Source organism: Primulina tabacum, chromosome 16 (assembly GCF_025594145.1).
Source record: "Primulina tabacum isolate GXHZ01 chromosome 16, ASM2559414v2, whole genome shotgun sequence".
Taxonomy (NCBI): domain Eukaryota; kingdom Viridiplantae; phylum Streptophyta; class Magnoliopsida; order Lamiales; family Gesneriaceae; genus Primulina; species Primulina tabacum.
The window spans coordinates 28,177,467-28,195,039 of record NC_134565.1 but is presented as its reverse complement, the minus strand read 5'-3'; the positions used below and the strand labels follow the sequence as shown (position 1 = coordinate 28,195,039).

At 35.3% G+C, this 17,573-nt stretch overlaps 1 protein-coding gene across 1 annotated transcript; it reads right to left on the bottom strand.

The window, feature by feature from the left end:
• Window positions 1–669: 669 nt before the first annotated feature.
• Window positions 670–16,370, bottom strand: LOC142529028 (RING-H2 finger protein ATL56-like). The gene is given in 3 exon segments (XM_075634387.1): window positions 670–901; window positions 15,649–16,062; window positions 16,064–16,370. Coding segments are annotated over 2 exon segments (564 nt in total). The 5' UTR covers window positions 16,286–16,370; the 3' UTR covers window positions 670–901; window positions 15,649–15,720.
• Between the last annotated feature and the right edge of the window lie 1,203 nt (window positions 16,371–17,573).

The window sequence follows — 17,573 nt, the reverse complement described above, 5'->3', positions numbered from 1 at the left end:
TTGTGTCATGTGTAGATTTTATTCATAAATGAGAAAATCTGTTACAACTGATAAATTCTTTCAGAGGAAGAGATCAAATTAATTAGATTCTCCAATTTCTAAAGCCTCATCTATATCCTCAGATGATAATCTTCCACCCGAGGTTCGTTGAAAAATATGGAAATATTCTCCCAACGAGCAAGAACAAATTCGTCGGGCTTATCTACATCTGAAAGCATATAGCCTATACTTTCAGAATATCCACTAAATAAAAACAGTCTTCATCCTCTCAGGTTTCAATCATCCTGGTATGAGCTTTTTCCTTGGTCGAAGTATTTCCCTAGGAAAAGATAAAGCTTTCTGTTTTTCCTTAACAAGCCATCGAGATGTCTTAAGCAAACTACATTTACTGTTGTTGGATTTAAAAATTGGAAGAAGACTCGAAGTGGAAAAACATGTTCTTTCCAATGTCATATTGAGAAAGATAATGTATCTTCACCCCATCGTATGGCTGAAAAAGCATGTGAGGATTTAATTAACCAACCTCGACATAAACAAGGTTTTTCAACAAAATTAGCTCAGAAGCAGTTGCAAGGAATCGCCTTCGGTTGAAAGTAGGCATACATGTTGTAGAGGCCCTGAAATTCGTACTTGAAAATTTGCGGAAAAATTTTCAGTTTTATCTTTAAGTAATTAAAATGCCTCATTCATAAAAATAATTGATAAAAAGTTTAATCATTCAAAATAGCAGCGGAAGTAAATAATGTTTCAAAAAGACAACTTAAAATAATTAATCGTAATAAACTGAGTTTGCATAAAAAGAAATAATAAGTAAACTGATAAATGAGGTCCTCGGGTTCCTACTACTGCCGACCCAAGATGGCTCACTGGTCCCCGTCCTCAGTCCCGACCTCATCAATACCTACAACAATCAAGTCTAGTGAGTCTAAAGACCCAGCATGCATATATCATAAGTAACAAGTAATAATAATAAAATTGCATGCAAGGTAGAAATATCATGAGTATGGCGTAACGTAAAAATATCATGTCATGAGTAATTATAATACGTGCATAACTGAACTGAAAATCATAAGTGAAATATTGCTCGATAGAGCCCTGTCATAAAATAACATGTCATAATTTTCTGTTGAGAATACGTTCTACGCAAGTGGCCCTTGAACAGAAGTGAATCATCTGATCAGACTAAACCACAGTATATTAGGCGGTAGAGATCTACCAATACATGAACATGAACTGAACCGGTCAATGACCACCGGATGAAGTAATAATCCCATGATAAGCTGCTATCCCATGAAGTGAGGTGGCCACAAGCAATATCGCATATATCTCAAAAATAAACTTTTATATTTTTGCACGTAATATAATTAAATAACATAATTAAATATCCTGTATTATTTTACCAAATGGGTTGGATCGTTCCCAGGCTCGCTGCGACCTAAATCTAACATGAGAAACATGCAAATAACTTAACTTGACCAAACTTCGTAATTGAATCCAAAAAAAAAAAAAAAACGAGACAATTACGCCCAATGACTTAGTATTTAATCAAGACTCCGTGCCAAACCGAACCAACACCGAATCATCATTTAGTCATGATTAAAATACACTTAAAATGATGAAATAATGCTCCTAAAATTTCAGTACTTCGAAATTAGTGGAATGGAGGCCAAAAACATGAAACGCTCTTTCGAGAGTCACTTTGGCACATTGCACCGTAAATTCTCGTACGACCTCTAAACCTGATCAAATCACGAACGGCCAAAAACATGACCTTCCTAACTCAATGAGGTACTGTCCAGTCCAAGGCCATAGGCTAAAAGCCAACCAAGAACTCAAAACACACCTCTGAACCGTGGGTGCAGTTGCTGTCAAAAATACAGCAGCTGTTGGTGCGTTTCCTTGCGTCGTTTGCAAGGCTAATGGCTATTGGGGCTTGCACCACCGACGAGAGCCTCTTACCAACATCCTAGGGTGTGGTTTGAACCATGGCTAAGGGCCCTAGGCCAGCCACAACTCAAACAACACCAGCAACAAATCGAAGCTCCCACCCGAGAACGCATATGCACTGCGTGAGGTGTCTCGCTTGTTCTTGCTGTCACGGACCATTCCAGTGGCCATTTGATTGACCATGGCATGATCTAGACAACAAGAGGTATGATATGAACCGTGGCTAAGGGCTAAAAAGCCAACCAAGATCCATACCACCACTAGAATTTGAAACATACACATGCAGCAAATGAAGGGATCGAAGGATGTTTGTCTTGTTTTGTTTGAAAACCGATGCACCCATGGACCAAGCCTTGAAAGGCCGACTTGGTCTCGTCTTAGACATAACAAGGAGATGTTCTAATCATGGCTATAGCCCTTAGGGCAGCCAAGATCAGAATCATTCCCCTTGATAGCAAAACCGAGCATTCGAACTCAAAAAGACTTTATGGAAGAGTTGCTGTATTTTCTCAATTCCAGCGGGCATGGGGCTTGAACTAATGGACCAACGTGATCCCGACACACCTTAGTACGTGCCTAGGTGCAGCCTTGGGAGCCTAGGGTTGAGCCAACCACCTGTACATACCAAAAACAACAAGACCGTGAAGCATGAAAGAAGAGGCCGAAAATCTGCACTTCATTTTCGAAAAAGCTGTCATGAAATTTCGGTTTTTGGATATCAAACCATGATCATGTAATGTTTAAAAATCATATTATGACTTGATTGAAGAGTAAAAGGAAATATAAGCATGCCTGGATTTGTTTTGAACGAAAAACAAATGAAAACAACGACGCGGCGCGGAGGAGACGGATGGTTCTTCTTTCCTACTCGATTTTCTCTCTTGTTTCTTCTTGCTAGGAGTCTCACGATTTTTCTCTCTAGTATGCTCTGAAATTTCAAAATAATGGAGAAGGAGAGAATGGCTAGGAGTGAAGGGAAAGTCTACAAATAAAATGGGATAAAATGGCAAGGTCAATCTTTCTATCCTAGAGTTGAGAGATAATGGGAATATTTGATAACAAAAGATTTTGAGAGATAATTTACTAGGTGAATGGCCGATTATTGTTATTCAAAATAGGGTAGAAAATTGTTTACTTAATAATTTACTTGGTGATAAAAAGGATAGGGATTTTCTATCAAAAATGGTCAAGGGAGGGATCAAGAGAAATGAGTTGTCAATTATTTAAATCTAGAAAAGAGTGATGGCCGATTTTATCATTTAAAAAGAAGAGAAATATTGCTAGATAAACATGATAGAAATATTGCTTAAATATTAATTAGTGGTGAATAAAATTTTAGGGAATTATCTATCATGAATGGATAGGAGAAGATATCAAAGTTTGAGGATTGACAAATTAAATCCTTAAAAGTGAAGTGGCCGAAAATTAAGATAATGAGAGGGAGAATATTTCTTAAATATTGTATTTTAAATCTTTAGAGTTTTATCTACTCATTAAATAATTTAGTGAGTTAATAAATTAGTTATTGAACTTATTTACTATTTACCTCAAATTACTTAAATAATTTCATAAACATTCTTTTACATTAAATTAACTTATTATTTGTCTTAAATAAATTCTGGGACTGTTTTCTTAATGTTAAATTTATCTCATTACTCCAATTCCAGTCCGGCCTCACTTAATTAACTGAAAAGATAACAATTAAACTACTGCACAAAAGAATTAAATTTAAAGAAAAAAAATTAAATTCGCATGCAATAAAAATCATTTTAATTTAAATACTAGAAATTATGCATGGCTTATACGTAGTCTGATTTACGGGTTCTACACATGTAGTTCGGTTGTTTGCGCTTCAGGGCATTCCTTTTAGATGAGATCTCTAATTCATTTAATCATGGAAACTTTCTTGCATTTCTTGATGTGGTGGCCTTGTATAATGATGAGCTTTCAGATGCAATAGAGAAAATTTTGAAAAAAGCCAAGTACATATGCCATGATATTCAAAAGCAAATATTTCACATGTTCTCAATGAGAGTGAAAAATGTAAATCGTGAAGATATTGTAGCTAGCAAGTATCACATAGTCATCGCTGAAGCTCATGATGAGTCAAAAAGTGAACAAATGTCTGTAGTGTTAGAGGTTCGTGGACAAAAATGGATGCATGCAAGAATATTTTTTTGGGCTCGTTCATGTGTCAGATACGACATCTTTGAAATTAAATAATGCTAAATATTCTTCTTTTAAGTCGTTACAATATGGATGTCCAAATTATTATTTTGGAGGTCAAGGTAACGACGATGCTAGCAACATGAGGGGTGAGTTCAATGGACCGCAATCTTAGATTCTAAAAGATTGTAAGAGTGCTTATTGTGTTCATTGCTTTGCCCATCGATTGCAGTTGGCTCAATTGCGGGAGCTAGTAATGTAACTCCCATTCATCAATTTTAGTTAATATGATTGGTGTTTCGTGCAAACGTAATGATGAATTGCATGAAGCTCACACAGAATGAACTCAAGACTGGGCGTGAAATTAATCAGATATGCACTTTACTACGAGCAGTTGATACACGTTGGAATTCTCATTTTATATCATAAACAGGCTTGATCAATATATTTAGTGCTACATGTACTGTATTGCTCAAAGTTATGGAAAATGGACCTCCTTCCCAAAAAGCAAATGCAACGTTTGTTTATGATGAAATTAATTCATTTGATTTTGTATTCATATTGCATCTAATGAACAAGATTATGGAGATCACAGATGTGCTTTGTCAAATATTGTAAAGTAAGTCTCAAGATAGTGTCATCTACAAAAACAATTACTTCAAGAGCTAAAGGATGAGAAATGGGATGATTTGCTTGAAAAAGTGAAATCTTTTTGTGTGGCTCGTAATATTGATGTTCCTGATTTTAGTACTCAGTTTGTTGATAGGCGAGGTCGAGCCCGTCGTCATCAGGGCAATTTCACCATTGAGCATCATTATCGCGTAGACTTTTTTTATGCCACGATATATTCACAAATGCAAGAAATTAATGTGCGTTTAGTGAATATGTGATGGGGTTACTCATGCTTAGTTCTGCCTTAAATCATCAAAATGCAAATGATTCATTGAGATATCCGGATATATGAAAATTGGTGAAAATTTTTATCCACAAGATTTTACCAGTGAGGAAAAAGAACGGCTAGAAATGCAGTTGAAGCACAATGAGCATAATGTATTCAAAGGGTCATACTCAAGTCTTTCAATCAATTTCCGAGTTGTGTCAATGGTTGGTGAAGACTAAAAAAGCTACTACATATGACCTTGTTTTTAGAGTGATCGTGATTTTGCTGACTCTTCCAGTTCTACCGCTTAAGCTAAAATCATATGTATCAAAAGAAATTGGATCATAAGACATATACAAACTATAAATAGGAAGAATCAAGGAGTACATATTGCTTGAAAGTAGGGATGACAACTTTCCCCACGAGTTTGGAGCCCTGAGGGGGAAACCCGAAACGGGGATGAGGATCCCTGATTTTTTCGGGTTTGTGTTCGGGTTCGGGGATTTCGGGACGGGTATGAGATTACTATCACCATCTCTGAACCCGCCCCGAAAATAATATCAATAATAAAATAATAGTATTATTATTAATAATATTATTTTTTAAAAAAAAATATTAATAATAATAACATTATTATTAATATTGATATTAATATTATCACTAATAATAATAGATAATAATAAGTTTTGGTTTGAGAAAATTTTCGAATCCGTCATCATCTTGCCATATTAATATTTTTGAAACGGAGATGAGGACGGGAATGAGAAGTTGATCCCCGAACTTTCGGGTTTGGGGATTCCCCCAACCCGAAAAAGCGGGGATCGGGACGGGTATGAGGGTGGGGATGGAATTCGGGGACGGGGATGAGGATGAAAAACCCGCTCCCGCTCCCGCCCCCGCCCCCGCCCCGCCCCGTCCCATTATCATACCTACTTAAAAGTGACAAATATATCAGCTACCAAGGGAGTAACCACATGACAAGAAGATTCAGGTCAGAAATCTTGAAAATGCGGCCACACTGCTACGAGTTTCTCATTCTTGTAAATAAATATGATGGATTGCTTAGAATTATACAGAAACCGAATAATTCATTGTCCACTGAAACTTCCAGGTACGGAGCTTTAGGCCAACTCTGGGAGGAAAGTAGGAAAACGAGAGTGATGGAAGTGTTTATTTAAAAAAGAGTAAATGTAATTTACTTTTTTATCTTTTTTTTTTTAAATTTATTTAAAAACTAATTTCTTTCATTAGTATATTAAATTTTTATTTTAATTTTATATATAATAAAATTTATAATTTAATTAAATAAAAAATTTACGCGACCCAATCTCACCAAAATCTACATCTCACTCTATTTATTTCCGGGTTAATAAAAATTATACGATCAATTTTAAATTTAATAAAATAAAAGGGATTTTGACCTTTTAAAACTGAGAAAAGGGAGTTAACTGCTCTTAGTTAGGTGAGCTCATTAATTAGTAGTTAGATTTTAATTTTTTTTTAAAAAAATCTTTTTTAATTGATATTGTTCTCTCTCTGATTTCATGTTTCATTTAGTTATTTTTGTGTTCTTCACAGCAAAATAATCAAAAATCATTTGAAAATTTGAAGATTTGTAAGAGAAGTAAGTATACATTCGAATGCTATGTTGTAGTAACTAGATTTGTTTCAGTTTAGTTCTAGTCGTTTTTTGTTATAATTTTTGTGGGTGGAGTTGGTGTGAGTATTTACAGTCAAGCAACGTTGTATGGGTTGATTGTGCGGGTCGAGCAGGTGGTTGGAGTATGCTGGTGTGGGCCGAGCATGATCGTGTATAATGGATCTGAGTCGTGTGTCGGTCGAGCACGTGTGGGTCGAGCTTTGCCATCTCTCCACCCACCTGTCAAGGTAGGGCACGTCACATTCGACTCGACCCAGGTGTGAAGAGTGGGTCGAGTTCTTCACACCTCGTGTGTGTGGGTCGAGTGATGTGTTGGTTGAGCGATGTGTGGGTTGTAAATGATGTATTGGTCGAGGTTGCAAATGTGTTAGTTGAGCTTGCAATTCATGGGTCGAATGATGTGTATATGTTGCGCCTAGGCGCTTGAGCTTCGCAAATTCAGGCGCTGCGACGCTAGTTTGTAGCGCCTAAGCATTCATCTCTTTCACATAGCATATTCTTTTAAATAAATAATGTTGTCTAAAATATTATATTTTTATCGTAGGTTATGCCAACAGTTATTCTCTTTGAGTACAACGGCGAATGAGAAATTAAAGAAAAGATAATATGTTTAAATGGCGTTCATGGCCGAGTGATAAGTGGGCAACGATTCCTTTGGATTTTGATATTTGTTCTATGGAATATATAGAAAATGAGATATAAAGAATTATGAGTCTAGTTGGCACATACAAATTGAAATTAAGTTATCTTCCTGATGTGAAACATTGCAATATTCGTCTGATTTATATTGAACATGATAATGATTTGAAAGCATACTTATAGTTTGGATGTGCAAAAGAAAGACCAGTACTTTATGTCGAATTTGAACTCAGTGTTATTTCTCTTGATATTGTTGAAAGTGAAAATATCATGTCACCGGAAAATGTGACTCATTTGGATGATGAGTGTGTTAATGATGAAACAAATCTGTATGATCACTATTTTGATGGAACTTTTGTCTCAAATGACCATTGTACCAATAATGATGTATTAAAAGATATAAATACTTCAACTAAAAAAATGGAAGAGAATGATGTGAGAAGCACAGAAAATGATGTGGAAGATATAGATGCAGTGCATGTGTATAATAATGATGTCAACATCCACCATATCAGTGTAGCTCACGATACTAAGACTCATGTTCAAGCTAACAATGATACATATTCATTTACCGATGGTTGCAGCTCATCTAGTCGTTTGTGATATATTGGTAGATAACTTTCGAGGACAACAGAAAAACCTCATTAAAAATATATTATGACAATGATGCGGAATAAGGGGGTTGACATTACCTATTATAAAGCCTTGAAAGGCAAACAACTTGCTCATGATATCTTCAGAGGTGATCCTGAAAAAAAAAATTTCTTCTACCTTCATATTTGAAAATGGTCGAGAGAATGAACCCTGTTAGTATAATAGATTTAGTAATAGATGAGCATAATAGATTCAAGTATTTGTTTTTAGCATATGACGCATGTGCAAGAAGATATAGATGCATGATAAAATTTGTATCTATTGATGGTATATAGTTAAAAGAAAAGTACGACGGTACTTTACTTGTGGCCTCAGCACAAGATGAAAATTTTCATTAATATCCTTTGGCTTGGGCTGTTGTTGATGTAGAATTCATTGCTTCATGGAGTTGGTTTTTTGACGAAGCTCTTGGAAGTAGTAGTTGATGAAAAAGAATTGGTGATTATCTCAGACAGACATCCGGGCATCATTGTTGCAGTTGCCGACGTTTACAAAAATACACATCATGGTCATTGTATATGGTCATTGTACACAACCTGAGGAAGATGAATTTAGGTGGAGGTATTTTGGTGGAAGAGACTGTATAGGTTTGGGGGATTTCATAGATGGAATGGATGACTACGAGAATGTTTTAGGAGAAGAGATAGATATTGAGAAGTTGAAATTGACATGTCTTTTATTCGTGACAGATGTATTGGGTAGATAAAGAAAAATAAAAAATGATACAGTCGATTAGAATGAATTAGATTAGTTAATAACTTTGATAGTTCTATTAACTATCCCTGGGGCAGAATAGCTTCCGAAGAAGTACTTTATGGACTTAGAAAATATCTTGAAAGTAAGTTCAGAAGCGATGAAAATTTGGTAGCACGCCGTGAGAATGATCCAGATTTCAGTGGGTGCGGTAGCTTCCATATAAGTCGATTTATTCATCCTTTACAGGTAACTAAATATTGTTCATTATATGAAATATACTTGTTATTTTATATCATATTAATAAATGTGTTTATTTTTTGTGCTAGATTTTGGCATATGAATATTTTCCAGCAATTGTTGAAGTGTTCTCTAGACATCGGGAAAGTCCCAATGTACCGATACATCGGATGTGTCATTAGTTGACTAGGAAATGGAGTAAGAACCATTCCCCTTCCATGGATGACGTGGAAAAAACATTTAAAAATGTTTATATCAAGGTAAATGCAAAAAAATTCATTTTATTTACTTTTTGTATTATCTAATACATTTTTTGTTAATTGTTAACTAATTTTCATGTTTAATTTTAATGATTAATATAGGATATTTTGGGGATCCTCATTCCCACCACGGAGGAGCTGTTGTCTGTGCATTATATGACTGGCGATTTTGTTGATTCTAATAATGTGGTAATCAATCGCATTACGTAGTTGATTAGCCAGGGTATTAAAGTAGTGTACAGTCAAGATCCATTGGGCGACGCAGATGATGAAGTGGGTGTACAGACTGAGGATTAACAGTTTCCCGGCCATTCAGATATACATACTCCAGATCATCTCGAAATAAAGTCCGAAAATCTTCTCGGCCATCTGGTGGTCCTTCACACATGAATCAACCGTCTCCTCCATTGACTGACATGAGACATACATCTATGCATAATGATCATACATCTCTTGCAGATATGTATGAAGTTCTTTTGACAAATTTGGAGGATAAAGTTGCAATGATGCAAAAGGACCAAGCCGAGATCATGAATTTATTGAAATATATGCAGACTGATATCTCGAGTTTGAAGGATATGTTTGGGAAATTGCCTCCAGTGAGTGCCAATGTTGGTAAGTTTTATCGATATTTATATGATTTTTAGTTGTTAGTATGAAAAATGACAAATTTGTATGTATTATTCTCTCATATTATGGCGAAACATCAATACGAACACACGAAAAGACTCCACTTATAAGAACGTATGAGGTAGATCCAAATACATCACTTGTGAGGGATCCGTCTTTGACTCGTGCTTTTGAGAAAACTTCGGGCCATAAGTTAAGATTGTTCACAGTAGAGGAAGAGCTTATGACAGATGAGGAACTGCATCATCTTCTTATGAATGATATGATGTTTATGTCTTTTGAGAAGAGAGCTAGAATATTCGCCCATAGATCGTGGGCTCGAGTAAGTGCTGAGATTAATTCTTACATGGAAAATACGAGGATATCTGGGTCGTACTCGTCCTACGATAGAACGTGGTTTCTTGAATTCGGGACACCTGCTTGTTAGTTGAATGAGACAATAATTTTTTTCTTATTCTCTTTTTTGTTTATTACATTGAGTTAGTAATTAACATTCACTTTCAGCATATTTAAGAATGTTGTCGAGGGTTACTCCAATTACAAAAGACATACTCACATTTAATGTCACATGAGGTGTCATTGATGGACGTCGATTTTCATCAGCTGGTTTCGAATGCTTTCAATGAGGGAGGGCAAAATAATATAGAATGTTTGATGCCCTATGTGAGAGCAGAAATTGGTGAGTGACCAGCTATTCCATGGAATAAAGCCAAAATAATTTTGACACCCTTTCATATTCCCGAACATTGGGTTTTGTTAAAAGTTTTGTCTAACATTAAGAAGATCAAAATCATGGATTCAGACCGCAGCGTAGATAAGTCGGGCAAGACATTGCTTAAACTTATTAACTATTTGTCGATTATGCTTCCACATATGTTGGGTGTCAATGATGCTTCTGAAAGATGGAGTATAGTTAGACCAGATTATTTTCCTACTCAAAATAACAAGTTAAATGTTTTATTTTAATAATTATTATTTCATTATTGTTTAATGTATATCAATGTACATTTTATGTTTTTTTATTGCAACGGTGAATGTGGAGTTTACTGTTTAGGGACAGCAGCTTATACCATGTTTAGAGAAAACGCCAATCAACTGAACGATGAAAAGATTGAAGAATTTATGCATTATTGTTGTTGTATTTGGGATAAATAATGGTCATTGGATTAAAACAATTATATGATACTTTATATTGATTTTTAGTTAATTTATGTGGTCCATTTAAGAAGTTTTGAATTTTGATTTGAGTTTTGTAGTTTCAGTACACTCAATTTATTTAAACAATTCATTAGGTCAACGACGAGGTCGTGTGGGTATCTATTTTAAACAATGAAACCAATTCACGGGTTCGTGTGGGTCGAACCACACAATATCTCTTAGGCTCGACCCTGCGACCTAATTTGGGTCGTGGCTCGACCCACTTGACTAAAATTCTTAACAGATTTTATAATTCCACTAAAATTCTCCAACAGATAGAAATCTGTTTTGATTTTTTCTTCCGCGTCTTCTCTTGATCACAAGTGGCAGTACTAACATATCATCAAGTGGCCACTCTTTCTGATTCAGAACAGGATAAATTGACTCAGAATAGACTAAGGACCATATCATAATAGAATAATACTGAGCACAAGGAATAAAAATTAACATCACAAAAGTAACTCGATGCAATTGCATGAGAACATGGAATCTTGTCAATATCAAATTCTTTACAGGTACATCTCTTCGATTCCAAATCCACAATGTCACTGTTAGTAGAACTTCGAACATCGAACTCAAGACGACCCAGCTCATAACCTTGATATCACCGATCAATATTAAACCTTTCACGCAGAATCGACTCAATAGTTGGAGTGAAATTTGTTATTAATGCGACGGATGCATTTCGATACCTTGAAAACCAAGATGTAGTCAATGTCTGCAAAGAATTTAGTAGTGCAATGATTGAAAGTTGTCTTTCTTCACGCAATCTTGCATTTATTGATTCAACATCATTCGTTGACATAATGTTATACCGAGATCTTGGGCTATATGCTCGAGTCCATCGATCCAATGAATCACTTTCATCCAAAAACTTTGCAACATCGGGATATATTTTCTTAAACTTCTCGTACTCCAAGTCAAAGTCGCTTTGCTTATAAATTTTTGCTAACCGCATAAACATTTCGGTACAACCCTTCTTTTTGCAACGAATTTTCATATTTTGTGAAAAGTGTCATATACAATGACCATAATGTGAATTTTTGTAAACGTCGGCAACTGCAGCAATGATGCCCTAAATATCTATTTGAGATAATCACCAACTCTTCCTCATCAACCACTACTTCCAAGAGCTTCGTCAAAAACCAACTCCATGAAGCAATGAATTCTACATCAACAACATCCCAAGCCAAAGGATATTAATGAAAATCTCCATCTTGTGCTGAGGCCACAAGTAAAGTATCGTCGTACTTTCCTTTCAACCATGTATCATCAATAGATACTACTTTTCTCATGCATCTATATCATCTTGCACATGCGCCATATGTTAAAAACAAATACTTGAATCTATCATGCTCATATACTACTAAATCTATTATACTACGAGGGTTCATTCTATCGACCATTTTAAAATATGAAGGTAGAAGAGCAAAACTTCTTTCAGGATCACCTCTGAAGATATCATGAGCAAGTTGTTCGTCTTTCGAGGCTTTGTAATAGGTAATGTCAACCCCCTTATTCCGCATCATTGTCATAATATATTTTGGTTGAGGTTTTTTCTGTTGTCTCCGAAAGTTTTCTACCAACATATCACAAACGACAGATGAGCTGGTTTGTCGATGTCTTTTACGCATTCATGTCAAGTCATAATTGTGTGTGTTGCAGTATGTATGAATCACAAAATCTGTTGAGTTCTCATGTTTTGAAGTCCAAATTCTCCAGCTGCAACCTTTAGTCACACAACGAACCGAATAGATATTTTGAGAAGATTTGACACTTCCAAACTCAAAAGACGAGTTCAAAGTAATTTTGGATAACACTTTCTTCACTTCGGTCTTGCTTGAAAATCTTTGACTAATAAATAAATTGGAACCATCGGTAAATGAATATGTATCATTGTTAGCTTGAACATGAAGCTCAGTATCATGAGCTACACTGATGTGGTGGATGTTGACATCATTATCATCTACATGCACTGCATCTATATCCTCCACATCATTTTATGTGTTTCTCACTATAATTCTCTTCCATATTTTCAATTGAAGTATTTATATATTCTAATACATCATTATTAGTACAATGATCATTGAGACAAAAGTTCTATCAAAACAGTGATCATACATATTTGTTTCATCATCGACACGCTTTTCATCCAAATGAGTCACATTTAAATCCGGTGACATGATATTTTCACTTTCAACAATATCAAGATAAACAACATTGAGTTCAAATTCGACATGAAGTACTGGTCTTTCTTTTGCACATCCAAAATATAAGTATGGTTTCAATCATTATCATCTTCAATATAAATTGGACGAATATTGCAATGTTTCACATCAGGAAGATAACTTAATTTCAATTTGTATGTGCCAACTAGACTCATAATTCTGTATATCTCATTTTCTATATATTCCATAGAACAAATATCAAAATCCAAAGAAATCGCTGCCCACTTACCACTCGGCCATGAACGCTATTTAAATATGTTATCTTCTTTAATTTCTCATTCGTCGTTGTACTCAAAGAGAATAACGGTTGGCATAATCTACAAAATATAGATAAGAATATTATATTATAGACAACATTATTTATTTAAAAGAATACGCTATGTGAAATAGATGAGTACTTAGGCGCTACAAACTAGCACCGCAGCGCCTGAATTTGTGAAGCTCAAGCTCCTAGGCGCTACATATACAACGCCTAGGCGCTAAGATCACAATATGCAACACTCACCCATGAATTGCAACATATACACATCACTCGACCCATGAATTGCAATCTTATCCAACACATCACTCACAACCCCGACCCACACATCGCTCACGACCCACACATCGCTCATCCAACACATCACTCACAACCCACACACACGAGGTGTGAAGAGCTCGACCCACTTTTCACACCTGGGTCGAGGTGTGACGCGCACATGGTCAAGGTGGGTGGAGAGATGGGAAAGCTCGACCCACACACGGCCCACACATGCTCGACCAACACACGACCCAGATCCAACACACACGATCATGCTCGACCCACACCAGCACACTTCATCCACCTGCTCGACCAACACAATCAACTCATACTACGTTGCTCGACTGTAAATACTCAAACTAACTCCACCCACAAAAATTCCAACAAAAATCAACCAAAACTAAACTGAAACAAATCTAGTACTACAACATAGCATTCGAGTATATACTTACTTCTCTTACAAATCTTCAAATTTTCAAATGATTTTTGATTATTTTACTGTGAAGAACACAAAAATAACTAAATGAAACCTGAAATCGGAGAGAAACGATATCAATTAAAAAATATTTTTTAAAAAAGTAAAATCTAACTAACTAATTAATGAGCTAATAAATGAGCTCACCTAACTAACAGCGGTCAACTCCATTTTCTCGATTTAAAAAAATCCAAACTCCTTTTTATTTAATTAAATTTAAAATAGATCATATATTTTTTATTAACCCCCAACTCTAGCATGTAATATAAACAAAGATATATAATAATTATTTATACTTTCATTTTCAAATTATAGGTAGATATGATCCACGACTTGTGCTAGTTTATTTCGTGGCGTACTTCGAAAATGGTTTAAGAATTGGATATACTAACAAAGTAACAAAAGGTGTTAATACAAAGGCTCCTAGATAAGAATACTGTACACCAGAATTTCCTCCAACTACCAATATGGATCCTCTACAGTAACATGTATAATGTACATTCATTTAAGATGCTGTGGCAAGTATTTCACATTTCTAAAATTGTAAGAAAGGCACATTAAATATTATCATTTCAAGCACCCCAAAAGAATATTAGCTATCAAGGAAGTGATGGAAAACAAAATTTCTTCTGGCCAAATACTATGGAACTTGTAAATCAAATGATTGTGCGATTTGTTCCCAAAATCAAATTCAAGCTGAAAGATTTTATATTGCTCTATATATATCAATATCACTTTCCCTTATCTACCTTTCTACCTTTCTAAACAAATTCGGATTCAAAACATTGCATCAATAATGTCTATTGGCATATTTAAATGATGCATAATGCTATGTCTGTGTACCCAATCTGCGCCATTTGAAGTAAAACATGCTATGAAAAGAATCTGAAAGATAGGATATGGGAGCAGAGAAATTTTATCATCGAAAAACACATCAGAAGCCAATGAGGACCGGTGGAAACACATTTCTGAGCAACAAAACATGAAGTTGATCTTGATTGCTCGCGCATTTTTACATGATCACTAGTGGCACCACACCACGCTTGTGATCATCCCTCGGTTGTGTCCCGGTTCACAAACTAAAGGTTCTCATGTCACAGGCAGTTGCAAGATGTTCAAGTTTACAAATTAAAATGATATTTAATAAGAAAACTATCAAATCACCAGACCGTTTGACAAGTTTTCTATTACGAGGGGAAAAAATTCCCCCCATAATGCTACTGATTATGGTTAATGAAGCAGCAATAAAAAAACGAGAAGTTTCTAAGTTGAATACCACATTCAGATCATAAAGTGATAGAGGAACTTGCCATGCAAGATTCCGATAGTATTTTATTGAACTAGACCATCATTCAGCTAATCAAACTATGTCATCATTTCGGTGGAGGAAACATATGTACAAACACACAAGTAAAAATTACACAAAAAGAGACTAATATCAAATAAATTCAGGACTTACCAATACTAATTCTTCAGCAGAAAAGGACCATAAATTTCTCCCCTTTTTAGCCTTCACCACAGAAAAACTTTACTAATGAGAATTGCCTTGCTCAAAACCAATCGGCCAAAGCCTCTTCCAGGTATCATCAGCACTGATACTTGAACAGGGTAAACCAGAAGCCAAATCTACCCCAGTTCGGCAAATGGGGCAATTGGGCCTCTTCCGAATCCACCTATCCACACATTTCGCGTGAAACAAGTGCTTGCAAACAGGAAGGCTGCTGCAATTGTCTCCTTCTTGAAAAGAATCCAAGCAAATTGCACAGTCTCTGGTTCTTTGAAGAGCTGCAGCACTATAAACTACGTTTACGATTTGGGCCTGTATATGAGGTGAGTCGAAGGCAGTGGGGGTAGGGAATACGATGGAACGGGAAGGCGGGGTCAGTGGGGTGGAAGAAGCGGGTGCAGCGGCGGTGGAAGGTGTTGGACATGAAGAGGAAGTGCAAGAGGACGATGGCAGCAAAGCCCAAGAAGAAGAGAAAGATGGAGAATATAACCACCATAATTACACATTTCAGGAGGAAGAGGAAGAATTTCCTCAAATTTGTACTCCTAACTCCCGGCGGTTCGCCAAGGCGATGGGAGGACGTTGGCATTAGGGCCGGCTTTTGGGAATTCCTGTGACGAAAACAAGAAAATGGGCGAGGGATGGGGCGACTCAGATCTTGATAGTTCAATTTAGTCAGCTGTCCTTTTTTTTTACCCATATTAGAAAATCGAATATTCTTATAAACTAATTAATTGAATTATTTGATTAACTGCTATAAATTTTATTTATAACATATATTTATTATGGTGAATAGATTATTTAGAAGAAAATTATTTAAAATTCAGATTATAATACGAATAAACCCATATTTGTGAGCTTCTTTCCCACACGAGTCAGAAAAAATAATATTTGAAATTGTTTATAATGAATTACAATATATTTCAATAGCGATTTGAGGTAGTATTTTTGTAATAGTTATAATAGAGATCAATTGTAGTCGTGTATACATTGATGTGAACCAAACGTGTCAATATTAGAGATAATCACACGTTAAGATTTGCAAATTGTGGTTTTACAAATTGTACATATATACGTTGATGTGAACCAAACGTGTCAATATTAGAGAAAATCACATATTAAGATTTGCAAATTGTGGTTTTACAAATTGTACATATATTATTGTAACGATCATGGGCTATCCCGATCTTGGGCTCCCTTCAAGGGGCCTTTTTCCTCACGGGGTTTCCCATGCGCCATTACTCACAGGACTTCTCCACCCCAGGCACTGGAGCTTTCACCTTCCCAGTGAGGAAAAAGGCCCCTTGAAGGGAGCCCAAGATCGGGATAGCCCATGATCGTTACAATAATAGACTTTTAGTCAATTACTATAACTATTATTCAAATCTCATAATCAACGTATTTAAATGAATCGAGCATATTTTATAGAAAAAATATACATATCCTTTCTCCATTTTTAAATAATATTAATATTAAAGACAAACTTTATTAAAATAAACATTAAAATTCCTATAAAATCGTTTCATTGGTCAACTTTATGAAACATATTTTCTAACAGACCAACCATTGAAAAATATTATTTTTTTATATCAAAAGTATTATTTTCACTCGATCTTGACCATGTTGACTCGTCTCACGGATATTGGCTTACAAGATATCTACTCTAAAATAAAATAAAAATGATAGATAACAAGACGTTACGAAAATTCATTTTTTCAAAAAAAATGTAACATGGTCCTTATTATAATTCCAAATTATTTGTTGTTTGTTTTTTTAATTATAAAATCATTTACTAATCTAAGAGTTAAATCATGTTAGCAAGATAAACTATTAGTCTAAGTTTTATTCGTATAATAAGTTTTAAACTCGGCCCAAAA